Here is a 13,009-nt window from a genome sequence, read left to right on the forward strand (position 1 = left end):
AACTTTTTTTTTTTGTTTGTTCATAAGTTCAAAACTCAGTCAAGTAATAGGGTCATTTTCCGATTATCCCACATGCTTATTGATGACCTACCAACAACTTTTCCCCTTACTTTTAATTTCCTTTCCACACGCTTTGGTTTTTTGCATTTGCATGCAAAAAAGAGTCCCATACTAGCCACCAACAAGAAATTAACTTATAGGTATGCTCTAGACAGGGTTTCTCTGCCCCCCCTTAAATGTTGCAGTTGGTGTAGTTAGCTATCTGCTATCCTCCAAACTACGCTCCAAAAAGAATAAAAAATAACGAAAAACCAGAAGGAAAACTTCAGCTTTCTTTTCCATTTCCTGGAAGCTTTCTTTATAAATCTCTATCAGGGTTTTTTCCTAAGCTTTCAAGGTCATGACTTTTGTTGAAGATCAAGCTGTTGTTTTGAAGAGGAAAAACAAAAAGATGGATCCGACCCTCGATTCCAAGCTGGTTTCTCAACCTGTTGATGTGAAAAACAGGAAGAAAGATGATGACGACCAGGGCTCGAACAAGGCTAAAAAACGTTATGTTTTGGTGTCGTTCAAGGAGCTGCCGGAGTACATGAAGGACAATGAGTTTTTACTGAATTACTACAGGGCTAATTGGTCTCTCAAGGAAGCTCTCTTTAGCATCTTTCGTTGGCATAACGAAACACTTAATGTTTGGACGTATGTATGATGAAAACCGAAAAAAAAAAAAAAAAAACAAAGTTTCATGATTTTTTTATTGTCTTTTTTTTTTTTTTTGTTTCTGTTTAGTAATTTCTTTGATTCATTTCTTCTTACAAAAATTCTAAGTACCCCGTTTTTTCTAATTCAATTATGGTTTTGTGTTGGACTATTCAGGCATTTTCTTGGGTTTGTTCTATTTTTGGGATTGACCATGACCAATTTGATGGAAGTGCCACAAATAGTGGATCTCATTACCTTCTTAACCAGGTTCGTTTAAGGTTTTAGTCTTTAATTTTAACGTATTTTACATTTTTTTTCAGTGTTACTCATTGAAGCAAATAAACTGATTTTCAGACGAAATTCTGTCTTTTATTTTCAAACTAGGATCTCATTAGTACCAAAAAATTAAAAAAAATAAACTGATTTTCCTTTTTGTTTTTTTACTGTTTTTGGTAGAAATGGTAGTAGTATATTTCTATGCTGTCTTGAATTTTTTTAAAAAACAGAAGTTTATATATAAAATCATTTTTGTTTTGTTGCTTTTAACTTTCAAAGAAACAAAATTGAGATGATCATGCTAAGTATTTGTTCACACATCTTGAAAATACTAAAATAGCTAGGTTCTGCCGATTAATTAATTGTCATGAAATATATTAATGAGGTGGGATCCAACATTTTCCTACTGCCTTACAAGTTGCAAGGTAGATAAAAGCTGTTCGATGAAAATTCTATTTACTCTGAAGAAATTACTATATTATTTATTTATTATCACAACTTCATAAATCAATCTTAGAAAACTAAATTTTAATCATTATTTCTTTTTGCAAATTTTGTTAATGTTTTGGTAATAAACAGTAATATAAATTTTATCCATTCATCTGAGTCTAGAGGACTGGAAGGTGAACTGTTGAGAGAGGGGAAATTGAGGGAGGGAACTTACCACTGACCATTTGGAGGACAAGATTTTCTTCAGCTATTGCCATGACATACCTCATTAGGAAGTAACAAAATAAAACAAGAGCCGGTTCCAAACAAGAGTTTAGTTGTTTAATTTTGTTTTATGGATTTTCAGATGAGAGTTGGATCATCACAATAAAAGCTTTGAGTGATCATCAGGCAAGTACTAATTTGATGATTCAACGAAACGAAATGAATGCAATTCATGCTAGGCTCATTACTCACAAGAGTCAAACAGGCTGTCGATTCTGACATCTGAGAAAGGGCTCACCATTTTTGTGGCTGGAATTTGGTGTTCCATTTTCACAATTATATTTGTGGTCACTTTCACTTATCTGTAAAACAGCTCCCAATATCTCAGATCACAGATATATGGCAGCCTGCCTATTTCAATATTTTAGGTTTCATTTTAAAATATTGAATTTTCAGAATTCTATTAAAAATTTGCTAAAGACAAAAGTTGATCAATTACCTTCAAAAACTTTCTTAATTTTTCACCTTTCAGTGTTAATTTTTAATACTCATACTAGCTATAGATTTTCCTTGTCGTAAATCAAGAATTTATGTTATACAATTGGTGCAGGTCTTTTCCTATTAGTGGCGACACCAATGTTTCTCAGGATTCTGAAGACCTTTTTCTGGTGAGTTTGCCCCCATGGCATTTATTCATGATTATATAACTGTTATGCCTACTATTCACTTCATTTTTTGTTAATTTAATTTTGGTTATGCCATAGAGCTGATAGTTGGAAAATTACAGGGAACAGCAAATCTCATTGATTTGAAGCGAATAACGACCCCGGAATTGGATGTTAACCTTCCTGTGACGCCTGTTACACGGTGGCCATTCTATGTATTCTTAGGCGGCTCCATGTTCTGCCTCCTATCAAGCAGCATTTGCCACCTCTTTTCTTGCCATTCGCACCATCTAAACCTTACATTGTTGCGAATCGACTATACCGGCATCACTACCATGATCATCACATCATTTTTCCCTCCAATCTACTATATTTTTCAATGTGATCCAAAATGGCACTTTGTCTACCTTGGTGGAATCACAGCTTTAGGCTTGTTCACCATTATAACACTGCTATCACCAACCTTGTCAACTAGCAAATTTCGTGCATTTCGGGCTTTAATCTTTTCTTCCATGGGGCTCTTTGGCATTGTCCCTGGAATCCATGCTGCCATTGTCAACTGGTCTAATCCACGTCGCAACATCACTCTGGCCTATGAGTCTGCCATGGCCATATTCTATTTGACAGGGACCATGTTCTATGTTAGCCGAATTCCAGAGAGGTTGAAGCCTGGATGGTTTGACTTAGCAGGGCATAGTCATCAAATATTTCACATTCTCGTAGTAATGGGTGCATTGGCTCATTATGGTGCTTCTCTTGTATTTTTGGAGTGGCGTGACCGGAATGGCTGTTAAAAGTTTATGCATCACAAGATATAAGGTTCTTCTCTGTCTCGCCAAAAGGTGGGTTTACGTTTGTTCAATTAAGTCATGTAACTGTGAGTAATATTCATTTATTTTAGTTTTTTTTTTTTTTAATCTTTTGTGAGGTTGGGGGTGTTGGGATTTATGTTTTATGATAGTTCAGGTATTTTTCTCCCAATGTATATTAATGATAAGATAGCATCGTCATCAAGGGCCGGCTATCAGTAAAGCAGCAATATGCAAAGAATCATACTTGAAATAAATTTACTTCTTTTTTTTTTGTTTCATTTATTGGGTATTGACTTCATTCAACAAATTTTTAGACTTGTTGCCTATTCATTAATGATTTTTTTTGACTGTATCATCAGTTTATCATGCAAGAGTGTTCTTCTATGAACAATGCTGTACTTTATTTTGAACTGTTAGTATCTGATTGATGTTTGAAACATCTCATAAATGCTTCAAGGAGAGTATCCTCAGTCGGTAGTTACCAGTTTCATCCCAACCACACAAGGTTTTAAAAGTCCAGAAAATAAGCCAGCCAATTGACTGACTGTCTACAATCCACGACAATGTGTTAAATTGAAGCTTTAAAACCAAAATAAAGTACATTCTGGTTCAGTTGGAGCTCATCAGAATACAGCAACTGTTTAAACAGAGCAGCATTAACTGAGTTAGAGAAGCAATATTTAAAGACCAAGAAAAAAATCAGGACCATGTTCATAGCCAAGTTGGAGGATGAGATTTGAACTTGGAATCTCATGAATAATGCAATCGAGGGGGACGTACGACGGTCTCCAAGCTGGCTATTACATAAGCCATGACTTTTTGTTGGGACAATGTTATAGAAATGGTCAAAAGTCTGCTTATCACCTGAAACGTCGACCTGTTGGCGTCCTTTATCACTAGTTTAGCCGCTCGTGAAAGAATATCGATTTTTACCCTTGAATAAACCACTTTCAACTTATCTATCAGAGTTTGCATCAATATCTGTAAACAATTACAGAGTCCATCACCTATCTGCAGGTTGGACTTTTAGTATTGACTTCAATTTCACTTAAAGGGCACAAGACTCTAGAGGTTTGAGATCCAAGACTTAATATATATATTGCTGAAATTGATGTATAGTCATATGACTGACACCGTCTTAGCCAGCGAAATATTGTGGTTGAGTAAATCAGTAAGCACTCGGGCTTAGAGCTCAGACTATTCTCCAGAATATGAATTCAAAGCTTCACCATAAATATGGGTGACTTTTAAGGCCTACACACGTGAAAAGCCTAATGAAGCTGAAAAGAATATTTGTATTAATATTCACCATGAGAGCAACATCGGTCTGCAAAAGCAAGTACACTTCAATCAACCAAGAGTCAAAATTTGAATGGGAAAATGAACTTGTCATTTTTAATAGCACTAATCTGATTGAATTCAAGATTAGTAGTCAATACTATATTACTTCTTGTAGAAAAGGTAGGAAGTCCTCGATAGGTTTTTAATTTCGGATATGAAATAATCAAATCAAGATCATTGCTGAACTAAGCCTTGCTCAAATTGCCGTGTGATTAGTCATCATATCTTACTAATGTACGGATTAAGCAAAAGAATATGTATATATACTATAAGAATATATAGCGAGCAACAATATTCTTTTCTTGCTCATTTGAATATTCGGGGGCTGTAGTCAAAGGCATTTAGCTAGAAATATCCATTTAAAAATACTATATAGCAAACTGAAAGGTTGGCAATACTTATTTCTGCAACTTTCATATATAGCAGACAATATCTTCCTACCTTTCATGTATCCAATGGAAGAAACACCATAGACAAAGTGAGAAACAGGGAAATATTTCTTTAAGGCCATGGGAACCTCAAGTTGTCACTCGTCTTCCTTGCTTTTTCCAGTTTTTTTACTTCTTCTTCTGGTTCTTTACTGTTCGTCTCCCTTTAATAGCAACCATTTTACACAACTTTTCACTTCTTTCTCACCTTTCCGTCGAGGAGAGACCAACCATACAACAGCACCACACGTTTTCCTTGATGGGTTTTTGTCAACTTCCATGTACAAAAGCAGTAAATATAATGCTGCTATGATCAGGGTGAGCAATATTATATTAATGTTTGCAGGTTTTGTTTTAAAACCTCAACGATTGATGACTGTTTTGGTCCTTTTTAATCCATCTACTTTGTAATTGTCTCTCCATTGGCAGAAAAAGAGCAACTTGGGGAGGATTGAAGAAGATTTAGCTAGAGCACGAGCAGCCATTCTTAAGGCAGTTCAATTGCAAAACTTTACAATATCAGAGAAGGAAGAGATTTTTGTTCCAAGAGGATCCATTTACAGAAATGCATATGCATTTTACCAGTTAATTACCTTTGTTTGAACTTTTCCTCTTATAGCTTATGTTTGAGAGGCCTAGTACTAATTTCCGATGGATTAACATTTTCCTTTTCCATTTTTACATAATCAGAAGCCATGCAGAAATGATAAAAAGGTTCAAGGTGTGGACATACAGGGAAGGTGAGCTACCTCTAGTCCACAACGGGCCATTGAACGATATATATGCCATAGAGGGGCAGTTCATTGATGAAATGGAGAGCAAGAATAACCCTTTTAGGGCTAGCCATCCTGATGAAGCACATGTGTTTTTCTTGCCCTTTAGTGTAACAGGAGTGATTCACTATGTTTATAAGCCTATCACCTCAGTTAAAGAGTACTCTCGTGATCGATTGCAACGATTAGTGATAGACTATATAAATACTGTGGCAACTAAATATCCATACTGGAACAGAAGCAACGGTGCTGATCATTTTATGGTTTCATGTCACGATTGGGTATGTTAAAACTTTGTTTTCCCTTCATTTTTCTCTCATTTTGTGGATGTTTTCAGCTGATCTTTATATCTACGGATAAGTAGTTGGCTTAATTGACAAGTGAATACACATATTCAATAACCTTCCCATGAAGGAAGCAAGGTCAATTGAATGCTGCATTTACATTATAAAATGCATTCAAATATATATTGCTAGTTTGATATTTCAGGCACCGGACGTTTCACATGCCAATCCTGAACTCTTCAAGTACTTCATCAGGGTCCTTTGCAATGCTAATACTTCCGAGGGGTTCAGGCCCAAAACCGACGTCTCATACTCTCATTGCCTGAACTTTACGTACCCTTTGGAAAGCTTGGTCCTCCCAATATGAGCCAGAAGCCTAATAACCGGTCCATCTTGGCATTCTTTGCGGGTTCAGCTCATGGACACATCAGGAAAATCTTACTGGATTTTTGGAAAAATAAAGACAGTGAAGTCCAAGTCCATGCTCGCCTCCCCGAGGATGTAAATTACACCCAAATGATGGGCAGAAGTAAGTTTTGCTTGTGCCCAAGTGGGTTTGAAGTGGCCAGCCCAAGAGGCCAGCCCAAGAGAGGTTGAAGCAATTTATGCAGGGTGCGTGCCAGTCATAATCTCAGACAATTATACATTGCCCTTTAGTGATGTCCTCAATTGGAGCCAATTCTCAGTACAAATTCCAGTGGGGAAAATACGAGAGATTAAGACCATTTTGCAAGGGATACCAAATAGTAAGTACTTGAAGATGCATAAAAGGGTGAAGAGAGTACGCCGGCATTTTGAGTTGAACCGGCCGGCTAAGCCATTCGATGTAATTCACATGGTGCTTCACTCGGTGTGGCTAAGAAGGCTCAACTTCAGGTTGTCATCTTGATCTAACAGGAAAGCCTTGTGAAGAACATGCTTGACTGATTGTTCCTTTGGGACGTTTAAGTACAGTTTTGGACCACATTTGGGGCCAGAAAGGCAACGGCTAACCTCAAGTTTGGGCCATTTAAGGAAATTCGCAATGAAAAATGTTCTATAAGCGCACCCTTTGATCACAAAACATAAGAATCCGTATAGTTTCATTCTTAGATTTTTTTTTTTTTTTAAATGAGTTTTAGATTCTACACACGTCAATAAATCATATAATAATATTTGAATAAATATAAATTTTTATAAATTCTTAAAATAAATACGTAAAAATTTAATTTTTTAAAAGTTAGTGTTATGAATGATTTTTAAATTATAATAAAATGTTTAATATTACACTTAATCTTAATAATTTTAATATGTTACTTGAATTATGAATTTATTAATTAATTTAATACTCATATATAATGTGGCAAATGATGGTACACAAACAACATTTCAAGTACCACATTAGTTAATAAATTTATATTTTAAATATTATATTAGAAATTTTTAAAATTTAAATACCATATTAAACATTTTATTATAGTTAAAGAGATCATTTGTAATATTAACTTTTTTCATTAGTGAGGTGATATTATTTGATTAACTGATAGTAAATAAAATTTATATACTGACAATATATCAAATATAAATTCTAAATTTATTAAGAATCCATAACTATATATATATATATTATATTTTTATACCTAATAATTTAAAACACAACATGATAATAAGACACAAAAATAATACGAATAAAATATATGAAAGTGGTACGATTTAAAATGTTGACAAAATCATATATAGGTTTAATAAAATTAAAAAACTATATATCATATTTTCATATCAATATGAATTGTAACATATAATTTTCGTGTAAAATACGATACAAATATATAAATTATCAATATTTTATACAACGTAAATTTATAAATTACTAAATTTATATTTTTTTATAAACAAAAATCATAATTTAAAAATAGAGGAAGAGATTAGAGGTGATTTATATTTCTTTTGAATTCTTCAAATAAACTTACAAATCTATACATTCTCTCAATATATTTTTTTTCTTAATGTTCATTTTATTTTCATAAAGTGATTTTCATTCGGCCGAATATTAAGGACAACGAGAAGTACTGATCGATTTCACTTTTGAAATTCTTAGATTACATTCATTTCAAGCTCAACCTGATGATAAGCGCATTTAATTAAAGGAAGCAGCTGGCTCCAGAAAGCTTGTGATCCAAGGCAGAGTACTCTAAACTTGAGACATTAGTTCATGATCATGCTTCTCTTCTAAGTTTTAAACATGTTCCTCATACATAAAATGATGCATTGGGTCAACCTAGCTAGAGTAATATACCTTACGAGTTTGTCCTTTTCTCACAAATTATCCAAACCTTCAACATGTAAATTTTCTTCACCTTCTAATGATATATAATTACTGGTATGATTATTTAAGAGTTAGGGCTAGGGCTGAGTTATTATTATTATTATTATATATATAATTTTAGCAATGGAGTTTTAGAAAAATAATTTCTCTTTTAATTATTATTACTGCGTGGCTAGTCGTGTAATTTTTTCTTTTTTTTTGTAAATGAAAATTTGAATATTTGAGTACAAAAACCTATTTTCATAGGTCTTAGGGGACTGTAAATGACACAATATTTCAAAGACCATATGCATAAATACTAAATCTAATCCCATCATATGCAAGTAGTTGAAGTCTAAGAAGCACCCACAAACCCCTCCTTTGTATCCCAATGGAGATCTTATCATAACTCATATTATCCTTCGCTTTTATGATCACGTATGTATGTCTCACTGATCTGTAATAATACAGAAGGAAAATCTTGCAACGGATGGACCAAAGAAAACTCAAGAAAACACCCCATATGATTTTTTCCTTCAGGTCTTATGGATTGTCAGAAACTTAAAACTTAAGAACGTACGTAATAATTATGACTTTACATGGTTTGGTCTCTTCAATGACACCCTCTCCTCTGATTTTTCATCCCTCTCTAATATTGATCATGCATGATAAAGACTCGTATCATTTTCAAGAATTTATAGAGACATAAATTTATATTTAGAACTTTCAGAAATTGAACTTTGATTATTGCAATTAAGATTTTTCCTATATTATTAGCAGATTACAAGGCTTGTTGACTTAACAAAACATAATTTATACATTACCATCCTTACTTTGCTTGTATTAGAAGTTTTGTGGCGTTTTATTTATTAAGGAATATGGTAATTACTTATTAATTAATTGAAAATTTAAAAAACCAACAAAATATTTCATATTAAAAAACATATATATATATATATTATTAAAAAAATTAAAGTTTCACAAAGACAGAAAGATAGGGGCCGAGAAGAAGGAGAGGAAAAGAAAAGGCTGAATGTCATTGGACGTCATCCATAAATTAAAAACATTGGTGCTTTTCATTTTTCTGGTGCTTTTCAATTTAAAAAAAATTCATCATAAGCTAATATAGTCTCTTATTGACATATTAGAAATGTGTAGCCCAAAGAAAAGAAATGATGTAATTAAGAAAGGGAGAACAAGTTGTTTTCTCCATTATATATAGCATCAGACGTGTACATAATATAACAAACCTTTTATCATTGAAAACTACAAGAATCCCATTAACCACAAAAATCCCTTTAATTTGTTTGATTAAAAATGGATTGAATTAAATAAGTAATCATAAAAAAATAAATAAGTAATAAGAGAGTTTACTCTTTTCTATCTTAATTGTCTCGACTCTCAAGTTCAAATTTGATGGAAGTTGAGTGATAATATTTTTTTATAAATTGTTAAATCATATATAAATAAATTTATTTAGATTAATTCAGGAAGAGATATGCGATAAAACCTAAAAACTTTTATTATTAAAAAAAATTCCAGTATTAATTAAAAGATTAGTGAATCTTTTCTTACCAAAAGAAAACTATTATTCCATTAAAGACAAAGCTTAGTTAGGCAACTTCTTACATACCACCAAATAAACACCCTTCCCTGATCTCGCTCCATAATATAAAACATTTAAAGTGAAGGATTTTAAGCATCACAAAAAAAAAAAAAAAATACCTGAAGAAGTAGCCATGGCAACCTTTAGCTGCTCCTCAACACTTCTGCTTTTTCCGACTTTCCTTCTTCTCATTCTCCTCTGCTTTTCTCCCACAAACCAGATCAAAAATCTCTCCATCCCTTTCCCTTCATTTTTCACAACATTCACCAATGAAAATTCCAACCCCTCACCTTCCCCTTCTATACCAAGTCACAACGTTGTTAGCAAAGTAAGCTTACATATGTCAATGAGTTTTTATCTGAACATTTTATGTTTTTTTTTGGAAAGTTGATGATTTGATCTCCATCGTCGTTTGATGCATGTCGTAATTCATTGTTCGAGTAGAAGAAGAGTAGTTCGGAGAGGGTTGAAGCAGACTTAGCCAGCGCACGAGCGGCAATCCAGAAAGCGATCCGAACAAGGAATTATACATCAGACAAGGAGGAAACTTTCATCCCCAGAGGCTGCATGTACAGAAATGCATACGCTTTTCATCAGTTAAGAAAACTCTGTGACTTTAAACAGTTTTTTTTTTAATTTTTTATTATCAACTTTAATAATCTTAATTTAAGATACTAATTATAATATTATAATACTATCATATTATATATATAGTAGAAGCCTATGGAAGGTACCTGGTTTTAATTTATTTGGTAAATGCAAATACATTTTCCTCCACTTTCTTGGAAAATGTGTAATTAATTTGTGAGTTATTTCAGTGTTATGGTTTGAAAATTGCTTTATTTAAATCCAATACTTAATATTATTAGATCATGCAATTATCATCGTAATATTTAGTATATCTTAAATTTAAATCTTAAAATCTACAATATCCCATGCAAAAAGGATTCTTTTATTCTCAAAAGTTTATATGTAAAACAGTTCCTTAATTTCTACCAAATGCATTACATCGTATCATTTTTCTTTTTTTTTTTTCCCTTATATATTTCAAAGTTCAGCCACCAAAAGCGCCCCAAATATTTCAAAGGTTTTAGTTAATTATTCTCCTTCTGCTTCATTAATCAAATAAGATCAAGATGAATTAATGTTAATGGAGATTACCAATCTTTAGACAGATTGATATGCTTTAATTTACTTTTTTTTTTTGGGAGGGGGGGGGGCTCAGAATGTTTTAGATGTGGTGAAGCATGTGGCATGCAAAAGTAAAAACTGAAAGCCAGTTTGACAGTACAATGAGTAGCAATGTTGAATGCCTACGGAACCCAACTTATTCTTTCCACCCATACCTAGGCTATCCTTATATAGCAGAGACATGATCTCGTTTTTTCCGAATTTCCCTTCCTTCTAATTATAATATTCATTAGAGTCAAAATTTTCCATTTTGGTTTGGGGTCGCCGTCGTGGTTTATGACAAGAAACTGCAATTCTTGTTTGTCTGTTTTGCTTTGAATCAGGAGTCACATAGAAATGGTGAAGAGATTCAAGATATGGGCCTACAAGGAAGGAGAAAGACCCTTACTCCATAATGGGCCCATGAAAGACATCTATGCCATCGAGGGCCAGTTTATCGACGAAATAGATAATGGTAAAAGCCCATTCATGGCCCAGCATCCTAATGAGGCCCATGTATTCTTCCTTCCGGTTAGCGTAGGACACATTGTTCACTACATCTACTTGCCTATCACCACTTATGATCGTGAGCGTTTGGTGAGGATCTTCACTGATTCCATCAAAGTTGTAGCCAACAAGTACCCATATTGGAATAGAACCAGAGGTGCTGATCATTTTATGCTCTCTTGCCATGATTGGGTATGTTAATATTAACTCCATCATTCATATTCCCTTCTTTTTTTTTTTTACATAAAAAAAAAAATTTAAGTGTTGAAGTTCAAATTTCAAATATTTTAGATGTCATATATTTAAAGCGATGTATTGATTAATTTGAGTTCACTTTTCTTTTAACACATCCCATTACCTAAAGAGGATTGCCCTTAACTTGATGTTGCTCTGTTAATGTTTTAGGTACTAAACCTTTTACTTAAACCTGGATGTTCTTTGATTGTGATCAGTTGACGAGAAAAATAATCCAAGTGCCAAAATAAGCTGAAAGGATTTTCAATCTTACATGTATCTAACATTGTTTCCGCCACAATGTTTTAGGCACCAGAAGTCTCTATGCGGGACCCTGTACTGTACAAGAATTTGATAAGGGTGCTATGCAATGCAAACAGCTCTGAAGGATTTAATCCCCAAAGAGATGTTACATTGCCAGAACTCAACTTACCTCCAAGAGGGCTCAGCCAACGGAAGTTCAGCCAAGCACCTGATAAGCGAACCATCCTTGCCTTCTTTGCTGGTGGTGCCCATGGAAACATTCGTAAAATCTTGCTCCAGCATTGGAAAGGCAAAGATGATGAAGTTCAAGTCCATGAGTACCTTCCTAAAGGCCAAGATTACAATAAATTAATGGGACGGAGCAAGTTTTGCTTGTGCCCAAGTGGGTTTGAAGTGGCTAGTCCTAGATTGGTTGAGTCATTTTATGCTGGGTGTGTTCCTGTGATAATTTCTGATAACTATGTACTACCATTCAGTGATGTTCTTGACTGGAGCAAATTCTCAATGCAGATTCCGGTGGAGAAGATACCGGAAATTAAGACGATCCTGCAAAGTATTCCGGAAAATGAATATCTGGAAATGCGGAAGAGGGTGTTGAAATTGAGAAGGCATTTTCAACTTAACAGACCAGCTAAGCCTTTTGATATCCTTCATATGGTGCTTCATTCAATATGGCTTAGAAGGCTTAACCTTAGACTAGAGGATTGATGTCAGCCTCTGTACATATCTACTACTTTTTCAGTCTTTATGTGCTCCGAGATGTTGTGTTAAATGGCATTATAAGTGTAGGATGAGGATCCAATACGTTAATAAATTACAATTCCAAATCAAAGATATAAATAGTAGAATTCAATGATCACCTTTTATTTTTTCTCTGTATGACATTGCAAACAAGTCTTAGAAGGATTATAACAAATTCTGGAAACATGTACACCTTAATTGCCCTGCTTTGCAACCATTGTTTTATGTGTGGAATTTACTTGGAAAATGCAATCCCCCCCCCCCCCCCCCC

At 33.8% G+C, this 13,009-nt stretch overlaps 2 protein-coding genes and 1 pseudogene across 3 annotated transcripts; all 3 read left to right on the forward strand.

The window, feature by feature from the left end:
• The first annotated feature begins 264 nt into the window (after positions 1–264).
• Positions 265–3,384, forward strand: LOC111285212 (heptahelical transmembrane protein 1-like). The gene is made up of 4 exons (XM_022874531.2): positions 265–696; positions 874–966; positions 2,240–2,297; positions 2,417–3,384. The coding sequence occupies exons 1-4, from the start codon at positions 401–403 to the stop codon at positions 3,086–3,088; spliced, it is 1,119 nt and encodes a 372-aa protein (XP_022730266.2). The 5' UTR covers positions 265–400; the 3' UTR covers positions 3,089–3,384.
• Positions 3,385–5,295: 1,911 nt separating this feature from the next.
• On the forward strand, positions 5,296–7,139 carry LOC111285708 (xylogalacturonan beta-1,3-xylosyltransferase-like; annotated as a pseudogene). The gene is made up of 3 exons (XR_016343347.1): positions 5,296–5,459; positions 5,566–5,929; positions 6,138–7,139. The product of XR_016343347.1 is annotated as a xylogalacturonan beta-1,3-xylosyltransferase-like (transcript).
• Positions 7,140–11,270: 4,131 nt separating this feature from the next.
• Positions 11,271–12,889, forward strand: LOC111285878 (putative glycosyltransferase At5g20260). The gene is made up of 2 exons (XM_022875524.2): positions 11,271–11,691; positions 12,043–12,889. Exons 1-2 carry the CDS (start codon positions 11,350–11,352, stop codon positions 12,703–12,705), a joined length of 1,005 nt encoding a protein of 334 aa, XP_022731259.2. The 5' UTR covers positions 11,271–11,349; the 3' UTR covers positions 12,706–12,889.
• The last annotated feature ends 120 nt before the right edge of the window (positions 12,890–13,009 follow it).

This window comes from Durio zibethinus, chromosome 6, assembly GCF_047325235.1.
Source record: "Durio zibethinus cultivar Kanyao isolate XHJ-2024 chromosome 6, ASM4732523v1, whole genome shotgun sequence".
In the NCBI taxonomy this organism is placed as follows: Eukaryota; Viridiplantae; Streptophyta; class Magnoliopsida; order Malvales; family Malvaceae; genus Durio; species Durio zibethinus.

What these genes read in the sequence shown, in the direction of transcription:
- LOC111285212 (XM_022874531.2), top strand. Translation starts at nt 401, where the DNA reads ATGACTTTTGTTGAAGATCAAGCTGTTGTTTTGAAGAGGAAAAACAAA. An exon ending in GAAACACTTAATGTTTGGAC is followed by an intron (nt 697 to 873) that starts GTATGTATGATG and finishes TGGACTATTCAG; the next exon opens with GCATTTTCTTGGGTTTGTTC. An exon ending in CTCATTACCTTCTTAACCAG is followed by an intron (nt 967 to 2,239) that starts GTTCGTTTAAGG and finishes CAATTGGTGCAG; the next exon opens with GTCTTTTCCTATTAGTGGCG.
- LOC111285878 (XM_022875524.2), top strand. Translation starts at nt 11,350, where the DNA reads ATGGTGAAGAGATTCAAGATATGGGCCTACAAGGAAGGAGAAAGACCC. An exon ending in TGCTCTCTTGCCATGATTGG is followed by an intron (nt 11,692 to 12,042) that starts GTATGTTAATAT and finishes ACAATGTTTTAG; the next exon opens with GCACCAGAAGTCTCTATGCG.